Source organism: Oenanthe melanoleuca, chromosome 19, assembly GCF_029582105.1.
Source record: "Oenanthe melanoleuca isolate GR-GAL-2019-014 chromosome 19, OMel1.0, whole genome shotgun sequence".
NCBI classification, from domain to species: domain Eukaryota; kingdom Metazoa; phylum Chordata; class Aves; order Passeriformes; family Muscicapidae; genus Oenanthe; species Oenanthe melanoleuca.
The window spans coordinates 1,357,163-1,383,707 of NC_079352.1; the positions used below are offsets into that span (position 1 = coordinate 1,357,163).

The window sequence follows — 26,545 nt, forward strand, 5'->3', positions numbered from 1 at the left end:
CAGTCCTGAGCCAGGCATTTGGATGCTTTTCTGTAGCACTTTATGTATTTTGACTACAATTTCCCCTGATCTCTGGCACCAGGAGAGCACCAGCTGCTGATAAGACCCAACTAATCTTCAAGGACAAGGAGAAAGTGCTGTAAGGAGGGCCTGCAGCAACACCCCACATCCCCCTTCATCCTTTCCTTGTGCCCATGAAAAATGTGTCATTTCCCCCACTGGCACTAGATGTCACAGTTTTTCCTCCTCAGTAGCACGAGGATCAGAAATAATCCACAATCACTGCTGTTTGCTGGAGCTTTGGCTGCAGCACCTTTCCTGGGTAGCTGGGAAGGTTTGGCCAGGGGAAATTCAGGATGGCAGAGGGTTCCTGGAATGCTGCTCTGGTGGCTTTCCACATTGCCAGAGGCAGAAAGGTGTAGCTAATGCATTTTATACAAGCACAGCTTAATCGTTGAGCTGCATGTTCTGCTTTGTCACCCCCTGTTCCTGCATTTTATGGCAGGCACAGGGAATTAAAACAGCAGCAAGAGCTGCAGACTTCTTGGAGGGTTTTAAAATCCCCAAGTCCAAGCCTTCCAGGAGCAGAGATGGAAAAGCTTTATATAGAGAGTTTTATTCTCTGTTCTCATAGAGATTTTTGAGCAGGTGTATATGGCTCACATGGATGCTGTGGACAGGAATGTTCTTGCTCACAGGAGAGCTCCTGATGAGGGTTGTCTGTTGCTCTCTGTCATGTATCTGTATCCATCTGTAACTTCAGCAGGAATTTCTCCATGGAAAGGGTGGGCAGGGACTGGCAGGGGCTGCCCAGGGAGGTGCTGGAGGTGCCCAAGGAATGACTGGATGTGACATTGCTCTGGGTGACAAGGTGGGGATGCTCACAGGTTGGACTCCATGATCTTGGGGGTCTTTCCCAGCCTGGGTGGTTCTGGGATCCTGTGACACCTTTCCCTGAGCCCTTGTCACGTCTCATCTGGAGCTGCTCCCTCCCATTGCTCAGCTCGTGCCAGCGTGCTTGGCTGGGCTGCCTCACCACGCTTGGATTGCTGAGGGACACCTTTCCCAGAGCCAAGAAGGAATCCTGGGTTTTGGCACTCCACCCTTGTCAAGGCACAGAGCTGGAATGCCTCTGGCAAGCTGTGTGCACTCTGCCCTTTTCCTGGTTCGTGCTCCAGAGAGAAATTGGAGAGCTCTGCACAGTGTGAGTGCAGAGAGTCACTCTTCTAGATCTGAAGGTCCAGGCAACAGATTCAAACGATGAAATGCCAAAATTGCTGCATCTGCACCAAATAAATACCCACGTTCAGCTTTGCAAATCTGGGTGTGAATGGATGAAATGAAGCCTGGCATCAGCACCATCCTGTACTGAGGGCAGTGGGATAAACCAGCACTGATCTCCTCTCTGGTGCACAGGACCCGAGGGAACAGCTGGAGCTGTGCCAGGGGAAGGTTTAGGTTGGATATCAGGAAAAGGTTCTTCCCCCAGAGGGTGGTGGAGCACTGGACAGGCTCCCCAGGGAATGGGCACGGCTGCCAGAGCTGCAGGGGTGTTTGGACAATGCTCAGGGTGGGATTGTCAGGATGTCCGTGCAGGGCTGGGAGTTGAACTGGGTGATCCCTTCCAGCTCAGGCTCTTCTGTGTTTCTGCTGGCTGTGCTTCTCCAGGAATTGCAGAACCTGCCAGAAGGAGCCTGAAAAGCTCCCTCTCCCCAGCACCAGCTGCCCCTGGCATTGGCTCCCCCTGCTCGGAGCCTGGATCGGCTCCTTCCTGTTCCCCTCGGTGCCTGTTGTCAACAGCTCTGGCTGCCACTGGCAGTCAATTTGGAACTGCATCAGCGTGTGTATTACTGTTCCCATCGATAGTGCAATTAATGTTGAAGTCAATTTTGGTGTTAATTTTAGGCCATGATTAGTGTTGACACTGGGTGTCAAACGAGCGGCGTTTACGAGCGCCGAGCGCCGGGGAAGCGCCGTTCGTTAGCGCGCCCCTTCCAGCGCCTCCTAATGCTTCCATTAAGGCCAGGATGGAGTGGGAGAAGGTGTGTGTGAAATTACACATCTGAAACTTGGGTGTCATCTCCGTGTGTCGTGCAATTCTGAGGGGCTGGGGCCGTTCAGGGAGCAAATGACAGCTGAGCGCTGAATCCTAATCACAGTTTGGAGCATCAGAAATAATGATCACTTCTGATCGGGGCTTGTGAATTATTCATCCCCTTTGATTTTCACGTGCTGCCCACTGATACTTTTCAAACCAAATGTGTTCCTACAGGAGAATAATGGTCCCACTTCTTATGGAAATACCGTGGCACAAATCATTTTGCCAACATAAAAACAGTTAAATAAGACGGTTCCTGCTTTTATTTTTTCCTCCGCCTCTTCCTCACTCCTGGGCGTGCTGGGAATGGAGCTGTGGCAGGAGCAGCACTTCCAAACTGTGCTGCCTCTTCAAAAGAGCCTGCTCACCATCACCTGCTATTGCCTGCCAGTGCTCTTAGGTGATTAGCTCAGCCTGGCTAATTAACCTGGGAACTCTCCGGTTTTTGGAGTGCTGCCGTTAACTTAAAAATCTCATTATTCCTTTTTTTTTTTCTGGAATAGAAAGCCATTTTCCACTGCCCATAAATCTCAACCGAATCTAGCAAATTCATAGCAAAAAAATTTCCTTAGTTGTGCAGATCCCTGTGGCTTTTATTACTGGATAAATGGCACAAAACATGTGATGAACTTGGGGGGGCAAAAGACAATCGTGGTGCACTTTGAATTTTGCTTTTCTTAAGCTGTATAGGGCTGCTCTATTACTATTATTATAAACTATTTTCAGGAGTTTGTGCTCTGGCTAAATTGTTTTCTATTGTACTGGTGAGCACTGGCAAAAGGGACTTGACTGGTGTAGAGGACACACGATCTTGGGTTAGGAAACTATTCCAACACTTCTGTTACAATTTGAATTTTCTGAATAAGAAATGCCTTAAATTGGCCCGTTTCCTGTGCTGTCAAAAATCATTAAGCTGTTGAAAGTGAGGAAAATCTCTTCCATCCTGGTGGGTGGGATGGACTGTGGGACCAGCCCTGGGACTCCCTGGTCCATCACTGGTCCCTTGGCTCTGGCTGATGGGATCAGTGTGGCTGTAAGGAAACAACTTGGAGGGATTTTTGCTCCCTTCTTTGAAGCTGCTGCAGCATCCCTCTGTTTCAAACTCTGCAGGTGGATGCTGAGGTGGAACTGTAAGTCTGCAAATATTCAGAGTCAAACAGATTATTCCCTTTCGACTTGTCAGTGTAGGAGTGGAGGAATCCAAGGAGAAGGTGAACTGAAACACTCTGTTAACTTGCAATCTCAGCTCTTGGAAGGGGAGGTGTAAGGAAGGATCTGCCAGTAGCTGGCTGTAATATTTTTGGATTGCTGCCTGCTTTACTTCCAATGACCCTTTGATTAATTCCTCTGCCTCTTTATTTTTTTTAATGAGCCTATTATGGCATATCTTATTGCAGATGCTGATTGGATCTGGGCTGTGTATTGTGCCATTTGGATGTGGATTAAATGGCACAGATCTATCTGCTGCCTCTCCCCCTCCTGCTTTAGTTCATCATGCTCAGAATTCCGAGGCTCCACAATGAGAGTCTCAGCCCTGCTGATTGCAGAGGATGTGCAATCGGCTTGAGGAATGTGTACTCAGAGCTTATGATCCTTGGGCAAGCAGGGACTGGGTGATGCATGTGGCTTTCAAGGGACACTGCTGTTCCCATCTGTTAATGGCATTCCCAGCTGGCTGGCTCCTGGAGTGCTGCCTGAGGGATGGGGCAGCCAGGGGAGGAGATGGGCCAGGAGACATCATCCCCTGGTTTTTGGAAAAGAGAAATATGCAGCAAAAAGAGTTGCTTACCCAGGCAGGTTTGGGATGGAGCTGCTGTAAAATTGGGGAAGGGAAAAGGGAAAAGAGGAAGAAATGAATGGAAGGATGGGGGGGGAATTTTGAGATAGCAGTGAAATAAAAATTGTTTAAAATGGGGGTTGGGTGAGGATGTGGGGTGATAGCTGGGAAGGAGGAGCAGGTGGGCAGGAATCCTGTACAGCAGCACATCCACCTGGCCCTGGGAGCACAGGGAATACACAGCTCCCTGCCAGAGGGAGGGCAGAACGTGTTGGACTCAGCAGGGAGAGGGAAAACCAGTGTGAGTGTCCTGGTGGGGTGGGAGCAGAGGAGAAAGTGCTTCAAGGAATGTGGGAAGGATCAGTGCTGTGCCCTGGCAGAGCCCATCAGACCTGCTGTTACCCAAATTCCCCAGGAAAACAGCCAAGCCCAAGAGAATCCAAGAGAACTGGTCCCTGTGTGACTCCCTCCCTTCACCCCCTGAGGACACAACATGAATTTTGTGCTGTTTTGCAGGTTGGGATGGTGGCCTGGAAGATGACCCTGAAGACACCAGAGTACCCAGAGGGCCGGGATATCATAGTCATTGGCAATGACATCACCTACAAGATTGGCTCCTTTGGGCCCCAGGAGGATGTGCTGTTCCTCAGGGCCTCAGAGCTGGCCAGGGCCCAGGGCATCCCCAGGATCTACGTGGCTGCCAACAGCGGGGCCAGGATCGGGCTGGCCGAGGAGATCCGCCACATGTTCCATGTGGCCTGGGAGGACCCAGACAACCCCTACAAGGTGAGGGGGAGCAGGGGCCAGGGGACTCTGCAGCAGCCCACAGGAGTCTTGTTCTGACACCAGCTCTTCTAATAGAGATGAGAGTAAGTTTCTCAGAGTGCCACATCCAAAATTCTCCTTGGTGTTGGATCTGGAGCACTGGGAATGTCCAAGGCTAAGCTGGGTGCAACCTTTCTAACCCAAACAAGGATCTCCCAGACATCCTTCTAACTCCAGAAGGAATTAGTGCTAAATACTGCACCATTCCCAGCCTTAACTGGCCTCAGCTGCATCTCCACTGTTGAGAGAATATTCTTATCACTCTGTGGTATTTAATTCTGCCCCTGTGAAAATTTGTTTTTGGAAGGGGTTACAGGGGATCAGGAAAGGATTACAGGTGGGATTGGGATGAACGAACTGTTTTTCCCTGCAGGGATACAAATACTTATACCTGACTCCTCAAGACTATAAGAAAGTCAGTGCCCTGAACTCTGTCCACTGTGAACACGTGGAGGAAAATGGAGAGTCCAGGTAGGAATGAAAAGCCTTCTGTTCATCCTTGGCTGATGCATGGCATGTCCTCAACTGGGGCATTCCTTGGGGTCAGGGGATGGAGGTGTGGAAGAAGGAATGAAAAAAAGGTGAGAGACTTTTGTAATCCTTGTTGTTTTCCTTTTTCCCTTTGTCTGCATTCCCTTCCTTTCTTGCCTTTTCTGTTATACTCAGCCTGCTCCTCACATCCTGTGGGAATGACAGGACACTTTTCCTGTCCCTTGGCACTTCCCCTTGCAGTGCTGCTGCTGTGGGATTGTTCCCTGGTGCTGCAGGATGGGCCCTGCACAGCTCCTGCCCAGGCTTTATGCACATTTCTCCTTGGAGCCTTAATGATATTTAGTCACTTTTCATTTTCTTTGTAGCAAACTGATTCAGCAAATCAGTGGACCTTGTGACTCAAAGGCTGTGTGTGTCTCCCTCAGGTACAAGATAACAGATATTATCGGCAAGGAGGACGGGCTTGGAGTAGAGAACCTCAGAGGATCTGGCATGATTGCTGGAGAATCATCTTTAGCCTATGATAGTGTTATCACCATCAGCTTGGTAATCCCCCACTGCCTTCTATTCTTCAAATGCATTGTCTGTTTCAGCTAAAAATCCTGTGATGATATCCCAGACATCCTTCTGGGATCAGCCCTGTGGCTGATGGAAATGGGCTCCTGTAGGCTTTGAGCAATGCTCCTGGCACAGTGCAGGGCTGGTCCCCTCCACACTCAATTTAAAACACTTCAGGCATTTGGCCTCATATTTGCTCAGTTTGAACGTTGCTGCTTTTTTGTTTTTATAAATAAAATACATTAATGTTCACATCCTGTGCTTTACACAGTAACAGATTCTGGAATTTTCCATGCAGAGTAGATTTTTATGGCCTTATACTACAAACACACCTGGTTTTATTTCAGTGTTTGAATCAATAGGTTGGGACTGTGGAGAGACAGAAATCAATGCCATTGCTTTGTTTTTTTTCCTTTTTCCCCTTTCTTTTTCCTTTTTTCCCAGGTCACATGTCGGGCAATTGGGATTGGTGCTTACATTGTCCGGCTGGGCCAGAGAACCATCCAGGTGGAGAACTCCCACATCATCCTCACGGGCTGTGGGGCCCTCAACAAGGTGAGTCCTGGGATTTCAGCCCTCTGAGCTGGAATCCTGCAATGCTTTGGGTTGGAAGGATGTTGAAGCAGCTTTTAATAGAAATTGTGGGCATGGATTAAACACCAGGAGTGCCCAGGTGGGATCTTCTGCCACCCACTGGGTGCTGTGAGGGCTGTTCCCAGTGTCTGGAAGTTCCTGCTCCAAAATATGTGAAGAATCAACTGAGTTTCCAGTCACCCCCAGCCCTGTGTTAGTTCTGGGGAGCACTGACCCTGAGGAGCTTGCATGCTGATTTTCCAGGCTGGGAACGAGATTTCCTGCTGCAAATCTTGGCTGTGGGGTCAGCAGGAGTAACTGGGGCTGTTACAAAGATAACTTACAGCTTCACTACTAAAGTGGCTCTTTTTTTTTTTTTTTCCCTCCACTCCAGAGGCAGATTTTGTCCCTTGCTGCCCCAAGCCCATTAATCCCACAGCCTGCAGCTCCTTGCCTGGTGCAGACACAGCTCCCAGCCCTCTCTGCTGCCATCCCTGTCCCTGAGGCTTTGTTTCCCTGGAGTTGGGGCTGTGTGCTGTGAGTGCCCTTCCCCATCGAGCAGCTTTGTTCTCAGGCACTCTCAGCACCTGGGGTGCCTGTGCTCCATGGCAAGCTGTGTTTCCAGGAGTGCCTGCCTGACAATGGGAGATAAAGGAAATCAGGCTCTTGTTGAATTATTCCCCTGAATAAAGGGGGCTCTGCAGAAAATGAAGCATTGATCCTATCAACTCCAGGCTGCAGCACCCTCAGTTAGATCTCTTACACACATCACACATACCTGCATCAATGGGAGGAAAAGAGGCATTTGAAGATCCAGCCTTTAAAGAGGAATTGAGTCAGTTTAGTGCTTGCTGGAGTGCAGTGAGTTGCCTGGTTCCAGCTGTCACTTGCTGGGGATCCTGCAGAGTTTCCCAGATGGCAGGGCCAGGCTGTTCAGTTCTCCCCCACTTCCCTGGTTCAGCTGCACTCCCTGCCCCTGGAGTCAGTGCCTGTTTTCACAGGACTGGATTAATCTCACTATATTTTAGGCACTTAAAAATTAAGGATATGGGCTGAATTAAGCACCTGACATGTGTCAGCACAGGCAGAAGGAGCTGCTTTCTGGGGGGGATTTATCCCATCCTGAGAATCCTGTGTGTCCTTTTCCCTCCACCCTGCTCTGTTGGGATGTTTGTGTCAGCTCTGAACCTCTACCTGCCTAAAGGTGAGGAGGAACCTGTTGTGTCCTATCCAGCACTCCCAGCAAGACCCAGCAGTGTTTACCTGCCCTTGAATAGTAGGAGCCTGGGAGCCCCTACCCACTCCTGGGTGTGTGTGATGTGTCTGCTTCCTGTGATCCTCAGTTTCCAGTCCCTGCAGGGCTTCTTGAAGGCATCCAGCTGCAATTGTGTCCCAGAAGTGTGTTTGAAGTAGGGAACTGGTGTCCAGGGAATGTCTAAGCTCAGTCTGGCTGCTCCTCTGGAGGATCTGAAGCAAGCAGTGAGTGCTGATCCATTGGCATCCTCCTGCCATGGAGTGACTTCAGACTCACCCTGGGCTCCCTGAAACCATTAAACCCTTGTCCCTGGGATTTGGAGGCCTCTTTGGATTTTTTGGGGCCAGAGATCAGGTCAGTGCCAGGCAGGGGCCAGTTATGCAGAGTGTCCTTGCAGGAGTGCAGAGGCTGTTTGGGTGTGGGATGTGATGTGTTCCTGCTCAATCCCAGGAGTGAGGCTGGGAAGGGAAGCCTGTTGTAGCTGTTCTGTGTGGGGTCAGTCAGTCTGGGTGCTGCTCATTCCCTTGGAGGAGCTGGGCAGTCAGGGCTGGCAGGGGCTTCAGGAGAGATGCTGCAGAAACAAAGGGAAGTCATGGAAACTGCCAACTTTAGCTTTTCCCAGTTAGAAACAAAGGGAAGTCATGGAAACTGCCACCTTTAGCTTTTCCCAGTTAGACATCTGGGACAGGTTTCCCATTGCTGACTTTCACAGACTTGTGTTCCTAGAGGATGCAGGACAAAGGTGCCACTTCTTGTGTCTGCAAACACATCTTCAAAATGTCTCCTCTCTGCCAGCAGAACGTGCAGCACAGAACTGTTTCTGCAGCATTGGAGACAATTGGGCTTTCAGAGAGCAGGCAGGGCTTTCTGGGAAGTTGCTTAATTTTATTTTTTTTCCCTGTGAAGTGCTGGATTCTTTCTAATTTACAAAGGGAGCAGAGGGGAATGGTGACAAACATTTTGTGCAGCTAGAGCCATTGCTGTTCATGATCATTATGTAAAAGCAGCCTGAGGGTTTAGGTGTAGAGGGAAAGGTCCAGCTGCCAGAGCCAGAGGGTGACCTCTAACTCAGATGATGAGCTCAAGGTCACTGTCATTGCAGCTGCAGCTCCTGGTGGGCTCTGGGCTTGGCTCCTCACTCCCTGCCAGTGAGCAGAGGCACATCCTGGGGAGACAGCAGGGTTAGAGCATCCTGCAGCCCTATTCCTGGCAGGGAATGCACCAGGGCTGGAGCTGCTGCTGGAGCTGCCTTTGTTTGTCCTGGGCAGGCAGAGGTGCTCTGGGGCCCTGCCAGCACAGGGGACAGGGGGCTGTGTTTCTGCTGCCCCCCTTTTGTCTCCCCAGTGCATTTCAGCAGGGGGTGGAGAGGTGCAAATGCCATTTCCTTGCTGTGGGTGAGCGTGTGCCGAGCCCGCTGACCCCCCTGCAAATTGAAATAATGATAATGCTCGTCTCCTGACTGCATCAAAGTATCAGCACATCAAAAGCCAGGAGGCATGAAATGCAAATGATAAAGTGAAAGCAGATGGATTGTGCATGATCGCCTGATGCCCAATGAATTTTAAAAGATGCTGGTTCACATGGGGAGAGGGGCTGAAATAAACACGTTATCCCTGCAATTTTTTTCTTTTTTTTTTTCCGTTTTTTTTTTTTTTTTTTTGTTCTTGCTGCTCACTCCTGACAATATTTTTTCACACTCCAGCGAGCAGCCACTCCATCTCCCTCCCTCCCTTCCCTCTCTTTCTCTCCCTCTCTCTCTGGCTGTCTCTACCTCACACACGTCTCGGGTCATGTCGCCGCAGCTCCGGTGGAAATAATAAGATATAAACCACGAGGTTGTTATTTGCATAGAAATAGCATGGAGCCCCAGGCAGCATGGGAGAAGGACACAGAGATCATTTGTCTAAAATTTTAATGAAAACTTTTGCTGAGGCAGAGATTTTTTTTTTTTTTAAACTTCCCCTGCCTCCCCCTTTTTCTACCCCCAAACCTTCCTCCTCCCTTCCCTCGTCACAGCCTGAGCTCGGGGTGGTTTCAGATGTGACATGCTGTGCCCTGCACCAACACCTTCATTTCCATGGGTTTTCTTTCTGATGGAGGTAAGACCAGAGAGCCTGGCATTCCCAATTCCTGCAGTGCTTCCAGGGCTAAGTTCCATTTCAGTCCTCCCAAGGATGTTCCAGACTCTGCTGCTGACCTATTTTTAATCAGTTTGCTCCTCCTTGTCTTTTGTGTTTAAAAGAAATCCCATCTTGGAGACTGTGGTGTTAATGGAAACAAATAGTGGCTTTCAGTCCCATTTTCCCTGCAGGTCTGTGTTCTAGGCTTTTCCTAAGGGAAGCCAGGTTCAGCTGAGACTTTCAGGAGCTGCTGCAAGCTGCATTCCCATCAGTTTGTTATGTAGATGTTCAGCCAGGCTCTCAGTTTGTTTTTTGATGGTGATGAAGAGCTGCCCCAAAGCTGTCATCCCTTCTGCAGGTGACAGAATTCTGACCAGCACTGGTTTGTTTCCCTCCTGTTTTAGCTTTATTTTCCCCCAAGCTCTGTGGTCTTGACTTGCCTGAATCATCAGCTCCTGTGCTCCCCGTGGTTTGCTCAGAGCATCCAAGAGTACCAAGGATGAGCTGGACAAACCCCACCTGCTAGGAGTCTGCAGGGAAGATGAGGGGTCAGAAAGTAAAATCTGAAATATTCAAAGCACAGTTCAGCACTTTGGGCTCCATTTCCCTGCCTGGTTGTAGAGTGGCATTTTTGACCAGCATGGGTAAAAAAAAAGAAGTGTTGTTTGGTTTTGTTGGATAGAGAATATCTTTGTATTTTTGATTCAGTGCTGAATTGTGCTGCAGAACCTTTTGGATGCTCTGGGATTCACATAACAGGATGAGACAATAGGTCAGGGCTGCTCAGGGAGCTGTGCCCATGTGAGAGAGGTCTGGGCAGCTCTGAGGCTCCCTGGAGGAGCTCAGGGAAGAACAGGAGGCTCACACAGGCTGGGGAGTGATTGCCAACAGTACTATTTACCCTTCAATCCCACAATCTGCAAAAATAAATAAAAGCCCTGTGAGCCTGATGCTGTTTGGGGTTTGTACTGTGGAAAGCTCTTTTTTTGTGTGTGTGTGATTCAAGGCAGGGATAGCTCAGTGTCTGCTCAAGATGACTCCAGTCTTGGGATTAGATCAAAGCAATCATGTGAGAGCAATCATGTGAGTTAGAACAGCAAGTGCCAGCCCTGTCATTCAGAGAAGCATTATAATTATTAATGCATGATATGAATCTTTCTGTAGTGGCACAGCAGGACTGTTGGGAAGATCTGTATGGGTGCAGGGTGCTGGGGAATGCTAAGCAAGGAGGGCTGGGAAGTGTCAACCAGGAACAACACTCAGCAGCACCAAGTGTTGGTTCCTGGGGTGGAGGTTGGAGCTGCCCAAGGTTATCCCAGTCTTGGGAAGCAGGACAGGCCCCCTGCTCTGCAGTGGAGGTGCTGAGATCAGGGCTGGGCTCAGGGTGGGTTCTGCAGCTCCCAGAGTGCCCAGATCCACCACCAGGCCTGTGGGGCTGTTGGAGGTGTCCCTGCTGTGGCTCACCATGGCTCAGACCCAGCAAAGCCAGGCTCATCCCTTTGTTTCCCTGCCAGGCAGAGCTCTGGGTGCTGCAGGGGGTGGCACTGCTGGTGACACACAGGTCCTTGCTCTGTGTGGAACAGGCAGGATGGATGCCTGAACTCAGTGCAGATAAACAACCACCACCCTCTGTTGCTGCATTTTGGTTTTAATTGCCTTTCTTTAAGTGGTGATATTTGTGTATTGTTCCCATTAGAGACAATTTACGTTCCAGCCCTGCCATTATCAGTCCCTTGATGTTTGCTTAGGGAAGAAAGTCTAATAGATTTCTGTTGACTTTTTTTATTCTCCCTCCTTCTATCATTTTTAATACAGATCTTGCTCAGTTTAGCTGTGTGTGGGTGGGGGCTCTGTGTGTTTAATTCTGCCAAACAGGAGTCATGGCCCATGTTCTGCTGTCCAGATCTCTTGCCCAGGACTGTGTCCCAGCTCCTGGGATCCTGCAGGGGATGGAGCATTAACTCTGCTCCCTAATGTTCCACAGGAGCTGAACTTTTCAAACATATCCCAGAATTATTGATCCTCACCATCCCTCTTGGGATGTCCCCAGGAGAGCATTGGGGTGACCAGCCTGGGGTCTTTTCCATGGAAATTCCTGTGATTCTGGACACATGATGGGAGCTGTAGGAACAGCACTGGACAATGCAGCATTTCTCATGACTAAAGCTAAACTCACACTGGAAAGTGAACAGAGTTTCACTGTCCTGGTGCAGAGGTCCCTGCACTGCAGCCCTGGGGGTCTCTGAGTAACCTCTGGGGTGCAGAAGGTGACAAAGGAAATGACCAAGATCTTTAAGCTGGAGACAACCATTAATATTGTTTATGGGGTTCATATCTAGATGAGGGAACCCCTGGCTGAGACAGGTGGGATTTATGGGTGTTGGCACCATGTAGAATAGGGGCTGTAATTTTAGTTTGCAAAGTGTATTGAGTCCTTTTGATTTACCACTGACTGAGGGAGTGACCTTGAGCAAAACACACGCAGGGAGAGGAGAGAGGGGCACGAGGGTTTTGACAAGACATTTTTCATTTGGAAATGCCACTTCACTAGAACTGGAGCTCTTCAGGAAAAAGTATCAGTTTGGATGAGCTTCTCCTCTGGAATTTTTTGGGTAGAATGAAAAGTTGTTTGGTTTTTATTTCCAAATTGATTTTCTTTTAATATGTGCAACAAATATTTTAAAGGTCATTTGAAGCCTATCTAATCTCAAGTTTGTAGTTCAGCTCTCAAGATTACAAAACTTGATTTTTCTGCTGCAACCCAGAAATTTTCCAAAATCTTCCTCAATAACTCCAAGGTGGAAAATCCTTTTTTTTTCCCCACCTTCCCACCAAAACTATGTGATGCTGCAAACAGAGAGGCTCTGTGGTGTGTGTGCCCAGCTGGAGCCCTGCTCTCTGTGTCTCTGAGGAGTGTTGGGATCTCCAGAATCCTTGTGCACCTGGCTGCACCTTGCCCTGCTCCCTGGAGGTGAAGTAAAATTGCTTTTTTTTTTTTTTTGCCCCTTCCCCCTCTGATCTCACCAAATGAGAGCAGGGAAAGGCTCCACCAGCAGGACCTGCCTGTGGATTTGCAGTCAGGAGCCATCCCCAATAACCATCAGGCTGTCAGCTCCCCACCTCCCCCCAGCTCCCACCTCCCCCATCACTCACCAAGGGGAAAAAAGAGCTGGAGCTGCAGCTTGAAATATATCATGCAATAGTGTATCATGAATTTCTTGTGAATCACATTGGAGAAGCAGGTTTATTTATTTCCAAGACTCTAAATCAATACAAAGTAGGTCTCTTAGTTCTGAAGCTGGGATGGAGTGGGAAAAAATGAGCCCATTGTACTCTTAAAACTTTGGGGAAAGGAGATGACAGCTATATAATTCCATTTACCAGGCACTAGGGGCTTTAATGTGAAGGTGACAGGGAGCTCTTTGTGCATTTAGAGCACCATATCTTCTAAATAAAAGATCTGTAGACTTGATAGTGGAGTATAGCTCTGCCTTTAATAATCTCCAAGCATTAGACTGAGCCAATCTGTTCCCAAGTCAGAAGGGTCCCCCACCGACCGCTCGTAAATTAGGAGTGCAGGAGCTGCTGGGATCCAGGGATTGGGGATGCAGGAAGGGCAGAGAGGAGCTGGCTGTGCTCCCATGGCCAGGCACAGGGGCTGTGCACTCAGGAAGGGTCTCTGCTCTTCCCTCTTGCTGCTTTTCCCCCCTTAATACACGATCCATGTGGGGGAAGAGCTGGAAATGAGCACTGAGCTCTGTCGAGGCTTGACTGCACATAATAGCAGTCAGGTCTGAAGTTCCTGCATTGTGTTCCTACATTTTTTCTGATGAGACATTCATTCCCATCATTTCTGCCTGTTTATGAAAAATAGGCTATTTATAGGATGTGCATATGCCTCTTCTGCTTCGTGTTTCTGGCAGACAATATAAATTGTGGGATGGGAATTGCAATTATTGAAATTATTTGGATAAAAATCTGGCACTTATATTTGATATAAACACATGATATGCTTGGAATAATAACAGCACTTATGTTACATAATGATTCCCATTCAAGCCCTCCAAGCTGTCATGTTTTCAGATCTTTCATCCTGGGTGAAACAGATGAGCCACCCCAGCCCAGCTTTGCAGGGAAAGTCCCAACCCTCCAGCAGCTCAGGTTCTGAGAGGAGAAAGCAGCTGCTCAGCATGGGTTGGAGTGCTGGAAAATTAATAATATGCACATGATGGGCCTGTGAACCTGTGGAGGACCATCCTTTAGAGGCTGTTAGAATCCTGGCTCTGCCTGTGATTGCCAAAAGATCCTCTGAAATAACAAGAAATATGGATTCCTAGTGGGGTTTTTGAAGATCAGATGAACTCAATGTTGGCAGCACTGCCCAAGTATTTTGGAGAGTTTTAGAAATCTTCTCCAAGGCAGCAAAGGACAGGACAGGAGGAAATGGCCTCAAGCTCTGCCAGGGGAGGTTCAGGCTGGACAGGAGGAAGAATTCCTTCATGGGAAGAGTTTAAGGTCCTTTCCCACCCAGAACTTTCAGGGATCCTCCTGAACCCCCTGGGGATGGAGCAGCTCAGGTGGGGCTGCTTCAGAGCTCTCCTGTCCCCTCTCACCTGGGCACATCCAGCTCAAATCCCAGAGCAGCTTTTCCTGCAGCTGGGCACCCTCTGCCCCTGGCTCCATCCTTCTCTGGCATCTTCCACTGCCCCAGGCTCTGCTGGAAGGGCTGGAGCACTTGGAGAAGGAGCTGTGTGTTTATCTTCATCTCCAAAAAGGGATTTAAGGCTGAGAGCAGTGGTATATTAGGCTGTTTCACTGCCTGTCAGCAGTGCTAAACCTGAGCTGTCTGCAGTGTCTCCAGATAAGCAGGAGCAGGAGCCCATTTTGCATCTACATGAGTTTGCATCACTTCAGAGAGGGCAGTTTAAATCCTCTTTATTTTTATTTTCCCCCTTGGGAAGTGTTTAGCTAGGCTTGTGGCCTGGGCTTTTCTTATCCTTGGACCTAAATCTTTGCTACTGTCTTCTCTACCATGGCTTTGCTTGGCACTGATGTTGTTAGAGGAGGAGGAGAAGGTGTTTGAGCTCAGAAGGGAGACCCAGGAACATCCCTGTGCTAAAACACTCTCTGAATTCTGTGTTTGGGGGTTGATTTTGTAACATCAGTGCCTCGGTTTCTTCTCTACATAAACCTTGACTGGCATCTGGCAGCTCCTGTGTGCCCAGAAGGAGCTGTGCTGGGTGTTTGGGGGAGGCCAGGCTGTGTGTGTGCATTTCAGGGGGTTTTTAAGATCCAAATGAAGCAGGTGTGTAATGTCCTCTGTCTGTTAGAAAGACTCAACCCATAAAAATAACAAACGGCGTGTATTTGCAGGAATGTCAAAGTTATGAGTTTATTTTGTAATGATGTGCTCCTGCCTTCATGAGGTAAACTGGCCGTGGCAGAGGTGTTATTAGTAATATGGAGTCAGTGGAGCAGAAAGGCAAGTGACCGAGAGATCAGTGTATCAGTCAGGGAGAGGGCAAATGGGAAGAGACAGCAGGAGAATGAGAAAAGAGCTGCTCTACCCAGGCTCAGATTAGAGATGGAGCTGTGCAAGAGAATGAGGAGCCCCAGCCTCTCAGAGGAGCTGCTGGGCCTTTGTCTGGTTTGTTGTTTATTTATTTATTTTTTTTCCCCAGTTCTACATTTAAATATATCCACCCTACAGTTTTCTTGGAGCAGTTTGGGATTAGTGAGCTGAGCTGGGCTCAGCACTCCAGAGCTTTGGTCCCACTGCTGCTTGGGGGAGGCAGTGAGAAAAGTGCCTCAGTTTCCCCTCTGGTATCATTGCCCTTGGGGATTGTAGAATCCAGAATGGTTTGGGCTGGGAGGAACCTTAAAGATCCAATTCCACCTCCTGCCATGGGCAGGGACACCTTCCCCTATCCCAGATTGCTCCAATCCCTGTCCAGCCTGGCCTTGGGTACTGCCAGGGATCCAGGGGTACCCACAGCTGCCCACCCTCCTGCCCAATATCCCATCCAGCCCTGCCCTCTGTTCACTGGGATCAGTGTTCAGCAGCTCTTACCTGCACACAGGGCTTGGGAGGCTGTGTTTGCTCCATCCTTTTCATTTCCAGGTGCCCCTGAGGTGCTGCAGGGCTGGGTGTGTGTGTCCCTGCTCAGCCAGCACCTCCTGCTCATGTCCCAGCACTGATGGCTCTCCCATTTTTCTTTCCCCAGGTGCTTGGACGGGAAGTTTACACCTCCAACAACCAGCTGGGAGGGATCCAGATCATGCACAACAACGGGGTGACACATGACACTGTCTGTGATGACTTTGAGGGAGTCTACACCATTCTGCAGTGGCTTTCCTACATGCCAAAGGTAACTGGGGCTGCAGAGGGGCCACTGTGTGCTTTGCTTGCAGGTTTTTGGGAAAGGGAGCTCTCACTTCCTTCAATATTTTCCTTTTTCCCTTAGAATATCCACAGCCCTGTGCCCATGCTGAAAGCCAAGGATCCCATAGACAGAAGCATTGACTTTGTTCCCACCAAGACCCCCTACGACCCTCGCTGGATGCTGGCTGGACGCCCCAACCCAAGTATGGCCAGGAGATGCAGCAACTCCTCTTGTTTCAGAGCTGTCTGCCACATGTCTGCAACCCAAAGATATTTCAGATTCTGTAGAATAATTAGTTCTAAGCAATCTGGATATAATATATAAATTTTTACATATAATAATATTCACCTATAATATTAGCTATAAACAATATCTAAAAGTAGCATGTAAATCCTGAGTGCTCAAGGGCACCATACTTTTATAGATTATATATTTACATAGAATAGTTACCTTTATGGACTTTTTTAATGATTTAGGGAAAAGTCCATCCACAGAGAGTCTGCATGTTAAAGGAATCACAATATTCCTGCAGATCTTGGGGAGTTGTGTTGGCACCACTGGGGTTGTGCAGCCTTGTGTAGGTACAAGCTGCAAACTGGGTGACCATTACTCCTGCTGTTATTAATGAGTTTGGGGGGCTAAAATGAGATTTGTGATAAACTAAGTTTTCTGGTTTTGGATAATATTTTTTCATCATCTCTCAAGCCATTCATCCAGCTGTCCCGGCGCCGCAATCGCCGGCTTCCAAATCGAGTGACTTCAGATTTTAATTTAGTGGAAGCGTTAAGGAAAGCAGATGATTCCCTGTGATAAGTTAAAGCAGATATCTCCTAGGTGAAAAGTTAAAGCCATTTATTAGAGGAGATATTGCTGTGATATTCTTCAAACTGACGCCCGACACGAGGCCAGAATCTAAACGATCAGCTTTGGGCTCGCGATAAAGAGATAATTCTGAAATGGATGGTCACATTTTACAGTGGGGCCACAGAGGCAAGGAATGTAGAACACAGTAATTACAAGTTTGGGCTTGATAAAACACTCTCCATCCTGTTTAAGTCAGCAGAGGTTAGCCTGCTTGGATCTCCACTTTTTAATTGGTTTTGGACTTGGGTTTGCAGGAGCTGAGGTGCTTGTTCAGAGGGAAGAGTTCCTGTGCCAGGGGATGAAGCTGGGAGGGATTTGGGCTTTTGGGGGGATTTTTTTGTGGGTTACTTTTATGCAGAGCTTCCCAAAACCCCAGTGCAAAGCAGGTGTCCTCAGAGAGTGGTGATTTCTGTGACTGACTCTAAAATATCATTGGAGTTTTTGTATTTATTTCCTGGGTTTCTTCAGCATTCCTTCTTTCAAGGAAAGATTAGGCAGGATCAAGAGAAGAATATGAGATAAGTTTTAAAATAGAAATAGATGTGTTGAAAACCATCTTTAATGACTTTACTGCCTTTTGACAAATGTTTGTAGTCCTGAAAAAAGCAGAGTTATTTATTTAAAAGCACGGGAAGTCCCTCTGCTCTCCGAACCCCATCGTTTAACAATAAATGATGCTTTTGCTGATAAATTGCTGTCTTTATGCAGACTAGGAAATGAAATAAGACATGATGGCTGAAGGCAGACAAATGCTCAGCTGTCTAATGCTCCCTTGTATTGTCATCTATTTAAAATTAAATAAATAAAAAGGTAGTGCCATGTTCTCCAGTTGGCATTTTTAAACAAGTTTGAGTTGCTGCTTTGATACTCTGTTTTCTTTCTTCCCTCTCTCCTCCCTCCTTTGATATTTCCCTTTTTTTCCCTTCCCTTTAGATCAGAAAGGGCAGTGGCTGAGTGGGTTCTTTGACCATGGCTCATTCATGGAGATCATGCAGCCCTGGGCACAGACAGTGGTGGTGGGGAGAGCAAGGTAAGTTCTGCCAATTGCAGAAATCAAGTTGGGTTCTGCTTTGCATTTCTCTAGGACACAACATTCCTATGATTATTTCTTTCTCTCTCTATGTGTATATATATCTATTTAATAGAAAGAGTTGGAAAGAAAGGGATGAGATGACCTTTAAGGTCCCTTCTGACCCATTCCATGGCTCTATAATTCTATAATTTAAAGGCTTCCAGGCTAAGCAGTGTGCCAGGGGTGGAAATCAATGATTTGGCAAAGCCAGAAGCTCTCTGTCCATGCTCAGCTTCACTTGCAGTTCTTTTCTTCTGACAAATTCCAAGTGGCTTTGGACTCTCACACAGCAGGGATATATAACACAAATGAAACAGACTCCTTTCAAAAGCAGTGGCACTTTGAAAAAAACAAATATGAATGTATTCTTCTGGGATTGTTACTGTAAGTGCTGCCAAAACTCATCTCTTGTATGTATGTTTGGAATATGTGTGCTGTTGGCTGTAAATTGTCTTTTATTATTCTATGGCAACTTGTCCAGGGACACACTATAAAACAAGATGTAGCATCTTCATGTGCTAGCCTGATAAAATTTATATGAAGTATTATGGAAAACAGAAGTTGTTTTGAGCTGTTTTCAAGTTCAATAAATAACTGTAATACTTGGATAAAGATGTTCTTTATTAGGTCACATGGGCCCTAATACAGAAGTTATAAGTTACCGATTTAGGACGGCTTCTGCAATTACAGGGTTCCAGCAGGCCCTTCATCATGGGCAATGGGAGCATTTCCAGCCCCTCAGTGCTCAGGGGCCCTGTCTGCTCCCTGCCTGTTCCTGTGTCATCAGCTTGGGGTGGCTGGGAGGGACAGGGGGCTCTGCTGGGACTGTGCTGGCAGCGTGGCATCGATGGCTTTGTGTGCAGGAGGGCCTGGATCCCCTGAGAGGCAGAGCTGGGCATCCTGCCTGTCCCTGTCCCTGCCCACCCTGTGTCCCTGCTCTCCCTGTGTCCCTGCACCCTGCTCTCCCTGTGTCCCTGTGTCCCTGCACCCTGCCCTCCCTGTGTCCCTGCCCATCCTTGTGTCCCTGCACTCTTCCCATCCCTGTGTCCCTGCCCATCCCTGTGTCCCTGCCCATCCCTGTGTCCCTGCCCATCCCTGTGTCCCTGCACTCTTCCCATCCCTGTGTCCCTGCACTCTTCCCATCCCTGCCCTCCCTGCACCCTGCCCTCCCTGTGTCCCTGCCCACCCCTGTGTCCCTGCCCATCCCTGTGTCCCTGCACTCTTCCCATTCCTGTGTCCTTGTCCCTGCCCACCCTGCAGCAGCAGATCTGGGGGAAACCCAGCAAATGGTTAAAAACCCATTCTGGGATTCTGATTTTTCATTGTCAAGATCATCAGTACCAAAATCTGGGTGATGGCAGGCAAAAGGTGGATTTGCTGTTCAAAATCCAGGTTGGGTTTATTCTGTTTAATTTTTAGAGAGGAATGTGCTCATTTTTGGAATAGATTTTGCTTTGAGAGCTGTGACCTCTCTGGAGCTCTCCAGCCTCAGCTCCACAAAAGGCCACAGGGCTGCTGCTGTTCTTTGTCTCTCCTGGGTGTTTGGATGTGCAGGAGTAGGAATTTTCTGTGTCTCACCTGTTTGCAGGCTGGGAGGAATACCTGTAGGAGTGGTTGCTGTGGAAACAAGGACAGTGGAGCTCAGCATTCCTGCTGATCCTGCAAACCTGGACTCGGAGGCCAAGGTGGGTGGGTCGTGTGCTGCTGTCCCTGCTTGTCCCTGCCCATGTCCCTGCCCATGTCCCTGCCCAGGAGCCTTGTCTGGGGGGATTCCTTCCTTTCCCCAAGGTGCAGCCATTCCTGCAGAGCTGGGGCTGCTGTGACCCTTCCTGTGTGACACATCCCCAGCTTCCCTTGGGATTGGCAGAAATCACTTCCCTGCCTCTTGCTGTGACTGGAGGGTTCCATTTCTTCCTGCTCTGACATTTTGCTGTTCCCCTGCCTGATTTCACAGCCCTGCCTCTGCTTCATCTCTCCATGTCCTTTCTTTCTCCTCTCCTTCCCCTCCTTGCAGCATCACAGTGTCAGGCTGCCCATACTCTCTTTTCTTAGCTGAATTAATGGGAATGCTGCAAAAGGGTTGTCCCAATTTTCCCATGGCCAAGCAGATCCCTCTCATTTCACATTCCTCACTGTTTATCCCACATCACATCTCCTGATGATTTCTCTGTGTTTTAACTCTCACATTAATGAACTCCAAGGCCTGACAGTGGATTTTTCCTCCCACCAGATAATCCAGCAGGCTGGGCAGGTGTGGTTCCCTGACTCTGCCTTCAAAACAGCCCAGGCAATCAAGGACTTCAACAGAGAAGGGCTGCCCCTGATGGTCTTTGCCAACTGGAGAGGCTTCTCTGGGGGAATGAAAGGTAAGCAGCACTTTGGAGCTGTCCTGAGGTGGTTTTGGCTGTGTCTTGGCTGCTGAGGGCACCACAGAGTGCTGCTTGAAACGTTGTGAAGTGCCAAGGATGTGAGATTGATACTATAAAATTGGCCTCTCAGCTGTGTGAGAGAAGTCCCCGAGCTGGTGGAAGCTGTCAGGGTGGCAGAGGCTGCTGGGCTCTGCTGCCTCCTCAGCAAAGCCTTGGAGTTTGCAGATGCAAAGGTGGGAGGTGGCAAAAGGGAGCAGAATTCTTCCCTCTGGAAAATACCTGCTCCATGTGCTGCTGCTGCACTCCCTGCATGAGTTGCTTTCCCAGCCACACACCTCACTGAGAAGTTGTTGATGTAGTTGTAGCTTATTTATTTACCTTATTTCATCCTTAAATATTGTTTTACCTTAAAATGTCAGATCTGGTCGTGCTGGGTTCCTCAGAAAGAGTTTTAGCTTTGGAGTTGGGTGGAACAGGCAGCAGCAGGATGTTAATATTTATTTTGCATATCCCAAGTTATTCCAGGCAGCTGCAGGAGGAGGAGGGAAGGACAGAGCCATTGCAGTTTGCTCCTTGCATTTTCCAGCCTCCTGCTTGCTGCTGGGGTCTCCTGACACTCTCAGTGTCCCTTGGGGAGTTGTTTGCAGTTTTGGTTTCAGTGCTGGCTGGGGATTATGCAGGGAGGGAAAATAAACAATTATGCCACCCCTCAGTGCACACAAACACACTGCCAGGAGCCGACTGCACTGTGGGTAAAATGACTCCAAAATTGTGTGTAATGAGTAGGAAAAGATTAGAGACAGCTCTTGCTATGCTGAAAATTGACATTAGTGAAGGGGGAGGGAAGAAAAAAAAAAAGAGGGGAAAAAATTAAACCCCCTCTTTCCTAGTCAGCCTGGGAGGTCTAATTCCTGCTGTAAATAAATAAATAACTCCCTAAATAAAGGCAACTCGTGGTGGTGCTTTCCCCAACGAGCCAGAAGGCTCCTGAGCATAATGCAAAATTAAATTATGAAAAACTGGCTGGAATATTCCAATGGAGCAGCCATTTGGCAGGGGTTGGTTTGGGAGAAGCAGCAGTGACCCACGACGGGGAGACCTGAGGCGTGAAATTCCCTGGAAATGAGCACTGGGGTCCTGGGCTCTGCAGGGAGGGCTGAGCACATGCAAATCCCCCTGACACCCACCCTGCTCCCCACGGGGGATCCTGGGCTCTGCTTCTCCTTTTTGCCCAGGACAGATCATAAATAACAATAAAAAATACCAGATCATTCAGTGGAGTGAAGAGGGGGTGGCTGGTGCTGGGTTGGGATGGATTTATGGGGTGTCTTGGTGTCCTGGGGTGGCTTCATGATGCTTTTATTGTCTGTGTTGGGTATTGAGTTCTGCAGCTTTCCAGGAGTGAAGGGGGAGACAAGAGGTGCAGTTTGTTTTTTTTTGTTTGTTTGTCTTGGTGTCCTGAGGTGGCTTCAAGATGCTTGTATTGTCTGTTTGTGTTGGGTATTGAGTCCTGCAGCTTTAAGGTTGGTTCCAGGAGTGAAAGAGGAGACAAGAGGTGCAGAGTTTATTTTTCTTGTTTGGTTGGTTTGTTATAAATTTGCCCTAAAGCAGGAACACTTGGCCAGGGCTGTCTGCAGCTCCCATCTGATGTTCCAGCCAGGCTGGTGGGACCTGCTGCAGCTCCAGAGGGGCAGGGGGGCTCTGAGTGCCAGGATTTACCACCCAGGGGGATGGGGACAGGCTGTGTGTCCCTATGGGGTGAGCACTGGGCTCTGTGTGCCCACATTAGGCTGAGATTTAAATTAACACAGGAATTTTGGCCTGGAGCTGCCTTTGGTAGTGGCAGTCAGGGAGGAGAATGTCCTCAGCAGAGTTTCCAGCCAGAGCTGGGGGCACAAGGGTGTCTCCAGCCCCAGCAGCAGCTCCATGACCTTGGTTGTGCAAAGGAAGCCAGCACTTGGTTTTACTGAATACCAAATATCTGGGTTTAATCAGTTATTTCATCAGGATCCCACTGCAGGGTCCCAGCTCTGTGCAGAACCAGCAGGGTGAGCTTCCTCCTCCTGGAGCTGATCCCAAAAAATCCACAGGCACAGAAATTCTTCCCTGACCACCTGGGGAATAAAATCCTTTCCTGATGACACCTGGGAAACCTGAGGGAGGTTTGGAGAAAGCACCAAATTCCCCCAAATTTCTCTGCTCCTGTTCAAACAATTAGTGCTGCTCTTCTCTGCACTTCACCTGAGTAAAATATAAACCCATGGCAGGAGTGAGAAATGGATTGCTAATTACACAATTATTTTATTATGTAGCACTAGTAAAAAATGTCTAGTAAAGAATTAATTCAGTTAAAATAATTTGAATCAAGCAATTATTTTCTTAACACTAGAATTAGCTGAAAGTACTTCAAGTGGTTTATTACTAGCACTACATAATAAAATAATTGTATAATTAGTAATAAATTTGTCACCCCTTTTGAGTCTTTTTATTTGCTCAGGACAAAGGGAAGGGTTGGAGTTTTGTTTGGTTCTCAGTCCTCACTGTCTCTTCTGGGATTTATGTTTATTCCCAATTAGAGGAAATAAATTGTTCTTCCTTTTGTCAGCATTTGATAGCTCTTAAATAACATGCAATTCCTTTTCTTGAGTGTTTGGGCAATGACCTTGGAAATGAAATTGAGAGATCCTCTCAGTACCTAATATATATTTATATATATTTGTTTGTATATATATATTTAAAATATAAAGGAGTGTATGTTTCCTAAAGAGTTAATTGCTTAATTATGTTAATTCTTAACACTAAAATGAGGGTTAAATGACAAAGGGACCTTGGCTGGGGTTTCTTTCTTCCCCAGAAATGAAGCTTTTCTCAAGGGATAGAAGGATTTTAGATGAATAAAAGTGTCTCAGTGTTTCCAGACAGTTCCTGTTGCTGCAGGTGTGAGGTTCATTAATGCAGCTCCTTAATTTCCTCTGCACTGGTATTTTAATGGCCAGAAAAAAATGAGGCAAACTGGGAGGGTCCAAGCAAAAACCCCAAATGATGGAGGGGGTTGGAGGAGAGATGAGGGATGGATTCCTGTGGTGTCTGAGGACAAACCCACTGAAAATGCTGCTGCTGTTTGTGAGCCTGAAGGGGTGCAGACATTGTGCAGGGAGGTACAAGGGGTGGTGACATGAAATTAATGGGGAGGGAGGGAAGTTTGGCTGAGTTCTGAGGGAAATCTCATCTGCTTGGCTCTGGAAATGCCCCTAAAGAAGTGGATTTATTGTTTGGGGTTTCTAAATGGGAGCTTTCAAAAGCACTGTGGAAGAGACAGCCCTGTGTGAACAAAGAGGTGGGCTAGATGAGCCTAATAACTATTTTTCATTTCTTGTATTTTGATTTAATACTTCTAGATATAATTATATGTAACAAAATATATATATTCAAGAGTGCCTGTTTCCATTACAAGCTGTATCCATTAGAAGCTATATCATCTCATAGAAATTCTTCTGCCTTCCCTTCTTCTCTTTTATTTAAATCACCTTTGGGGCTGATATTTTCAATGTACTGTCTTTACACAGTGGAGTTGGTCTTATTAATTTTGAGCAAAATGCCTTAAACAAATTTTAATGGAGGAAGAGCTGAGTGCTGCTCCCCATCCCTCCCCACACACATTTTTATGAAGATCTGGAAAAGCTCTGCTGCCCTTAGGTGCATTTTATTCACATTACAGGAGTTGTGGGAGAGGTCTGGGGTAGTAGGTCTGAAATTGGGCAGTCCAGATGTTCCCAGCCTGATTTCCCAAACTGTGGGAGTGCTGTGGGAAATCAGGGATGGATCATCCCCAGGGCTCCTGGTGTGAAATGAGGACCTGGCATAGATGTGGTTCCATGGAAAGTCTCCAGACTGGGTTTGCAGAGAGGAGGTTCCATGTGTGGGCTGATGTGGAGCATCCTGCAGGCTGGAGAGGGACTTACCCCTGGGGCATGGAGTGATAGGACAGGGGATTCTGGAGGAGAGCAGGTTGAGATGGGATGTCAGGAGGGAATTCCTGCCCATGAGGCTGCTGAGGCCCTGGCACAGGATCCCAGAGGAGCTGTGGCTGCCCCACCCCTGGAAATGTCCAAGGCTGGGGCAGTGATGAGCTGGGACTCCAGTCTGTGTGTCCTTGCCTGCCATGTCTGACATCTGTGTGTCCTTCCCCAGCCATGTCTGACACTTTTCTGTCCTTCCCCAGCCATGTGTGACCTCTTTCTGTCCCTCCTCAGCCATGCCTGACATTTTTCTGCCCCCCCAGCCATGCATGACATGTCTCTGTCCTTCCCCAGACATGTATGCCATATCTGACCATGTCCCTCTTCAGAGCTAGAGCTCTCTCTGTCCCTCCCCAGCCATGTCTGACCATGTGCCTAGCCATGTGTGACCTCTCTCTGTTCCCTCCCCATCCATGCCTGACCTCTCTCTGTCCCCCAGCCATGCCTGACACCTCTCTGTCCCCTCCCCAGCCATGTGTGACCTCTTTCTGTCCCTCCCCATCCATGCCTGATCTCTCTCTCCCCCCAGATGTGTATGACCATGTCCCCATCCATGCCTGACACCTCTCTCTGTCCCCCCCAGCCATGTCTGACCATGTCCCCATCCATGCCTGACCTCTCTCTGTCCCTCCCCATCCATGCCTGCCTCTCTCCCCAGCCATGTCTGACCATGTCCCCACCCATGCCTGCCTCTCTCCCCAGACATGTACGACCAGGTGCTGAAGTTTGGTGCCTACATCGTGGACGGGCTGCGCGAGTACGGGCAGCCGGTGCTGATCTACATCCCGCCGCAGGGCGAGCTGCGCGGCGGCTCCTGGGTGGTCATCGACCCCACCATCAACCCCCGCCACATGGAGATGTATGCAGACAGGGAGAGCAGGTACAGCACGGCCCCTGCCTGACACTGCCTGCACCCTGCTGGAGCTCACTGCCTTCCCAGCCTGCTCAAATCCTCCCTTTGTTCCGTCTCCCTCCATGGGAGTTATTGCCGGGGACGGTGGTCAGGACAAACTCAGGGGCTCTCTGTATTCTGCTCTTGAAGTTTGTAGTTTATTGTTAGGGCGTGGGGTTTGTAAGGGTCCTGCTAAGAGCTGCCAGCCACAACTCAGAGCAGGACAGAGAGAGAAATATGAGAGGGAGAGAGAGAGAATAAGAGAGCAATTTCCCTTTTACAATACATCTTCTTCTATGTTGAATATTCTAATTTCCTCTATCCAATCTACTACAAGATACACATTTCCTAAAATTTGCATGCAACCTATAGGAATTGCTATATTACCATGTTTTATTGCTTTCTTATCTATAAACCTTATCTCTAAACCTTTCCTGCCATACTTGGCACAGGATGTCTGCTGGCTCTTTGGTATTTGTGGCATTTGGCATTACCTAAACAAAGGAAAGAGGCCTCAAACATTCACTTTGTTGCTCTCAGCCCCACAGTTGAAAACTGCTATAATTTCTATTTCACTTATGGTTTCCAAGTCTCTCACCAAGAACTCATATTTATAAGGTTTTCCTATTTCCTCATTCCCAACATCCCTCTCCATTCCCTTTCCACGCTGGTTGAAGCCTTCAGTTTTGTGTCTGGTGACCAGAAGTCAGGTGCAAGACGTGCCTTTGGTTTTTGCTTTGCAGAGGAGGGATCCTGGAGCCCGAGGGGACGGTGGAGATCCGGTTCCGCAGGAAGGACCTGGTGAAGACCATGCGCAGGGTGGACCCCGCCTACATCGGCCTGGCCGAGCGCCTGGGTACGAGCCTGGGGGCTGCAGGAGGGCAGGGGGACCCCTGTGCAAGGGAGGGTGCAAAGCCCTCCCTCCAAAGTATTGCAGTGTGAAATTAATGGGCTCTCAGGCAAAGAGATGGGAGTTAGGATAACAGTTTGTCCTGCTTTGGCGGACAGGTGTCTGCCAATAAAGGCAGGAACTTCACTTTGAAATGCAGAATGTAAACCCCCCTCCCTCCAAATTATTGTAGTTTTGAAATTAATGGGCTCTCAGGCAAACATATGGGAATTAGGAATAACAGTTCTTTACTAGGAAAATTCAAATAGAAATGCAGTATTACAAAGAACAATCCCAACCCTGCCAGAGTCAGAATCCAAGCTGACACCCGTCAGTCAGTCAGGGTGTTGGCACAGTCC

The 26,545-nt window shown here is 48.4% G+C and overlaps 1 protein-coding gene across 5 annotated transcripts in view; it reads left to right on the forward strand.

The window, feature by feature from the left end:
- Positions 1-26,545, forward strand: part of ACACA (acetyl-CoA carboxylase alpha) — a 102,421-nt gene that overhangs the window by 62,836 nt on the left and 13,040 nt on the right. For all 5 annotated transcript variants that reach the window (XM_056506983.1, XM_056506979.1, XM_056506982.1 and 2 more), the window contains 11 exons: positions 4,392-4,661; positions 5,074-5,171; positions 5,618-5,738; positions 6,195-6,305; positions 15,923-16,066; positions 16,163-16,283; positions 17,879-17,975; positions 19,606-19,702; positions 20,248-20,383; positions 25,108-25,285; positions 26,041-26,153. In XM_056506983.1, the coding sequence (XP_056362958.1) occupies positions 4,392-4,661; positions 5,074-5,171; positions 5,618-5,738; positions 6,195-6,305; positions 15,923-16,066; positions 16,163-16,283; positions 17,879-17,975; positions 19,606-19,702; positions 20,248-20,383; positions 25,108-25,285; positions 26,041-26,153 (1,486 nt within the window). The remainder of the gene's footprint in view (positions 1-4,391; positions 4,662-5,073; positions 5,172-5,617; positions 5,739-6,194; positions 6,306-15,922; positions 16,067-16,162; positions 16,284-17,878; positions 17,976-19,605; positions 19,703-20,247; positions 20,384-25,107; positions 25,286-26,040; positions 26,154-26,545) is intronic.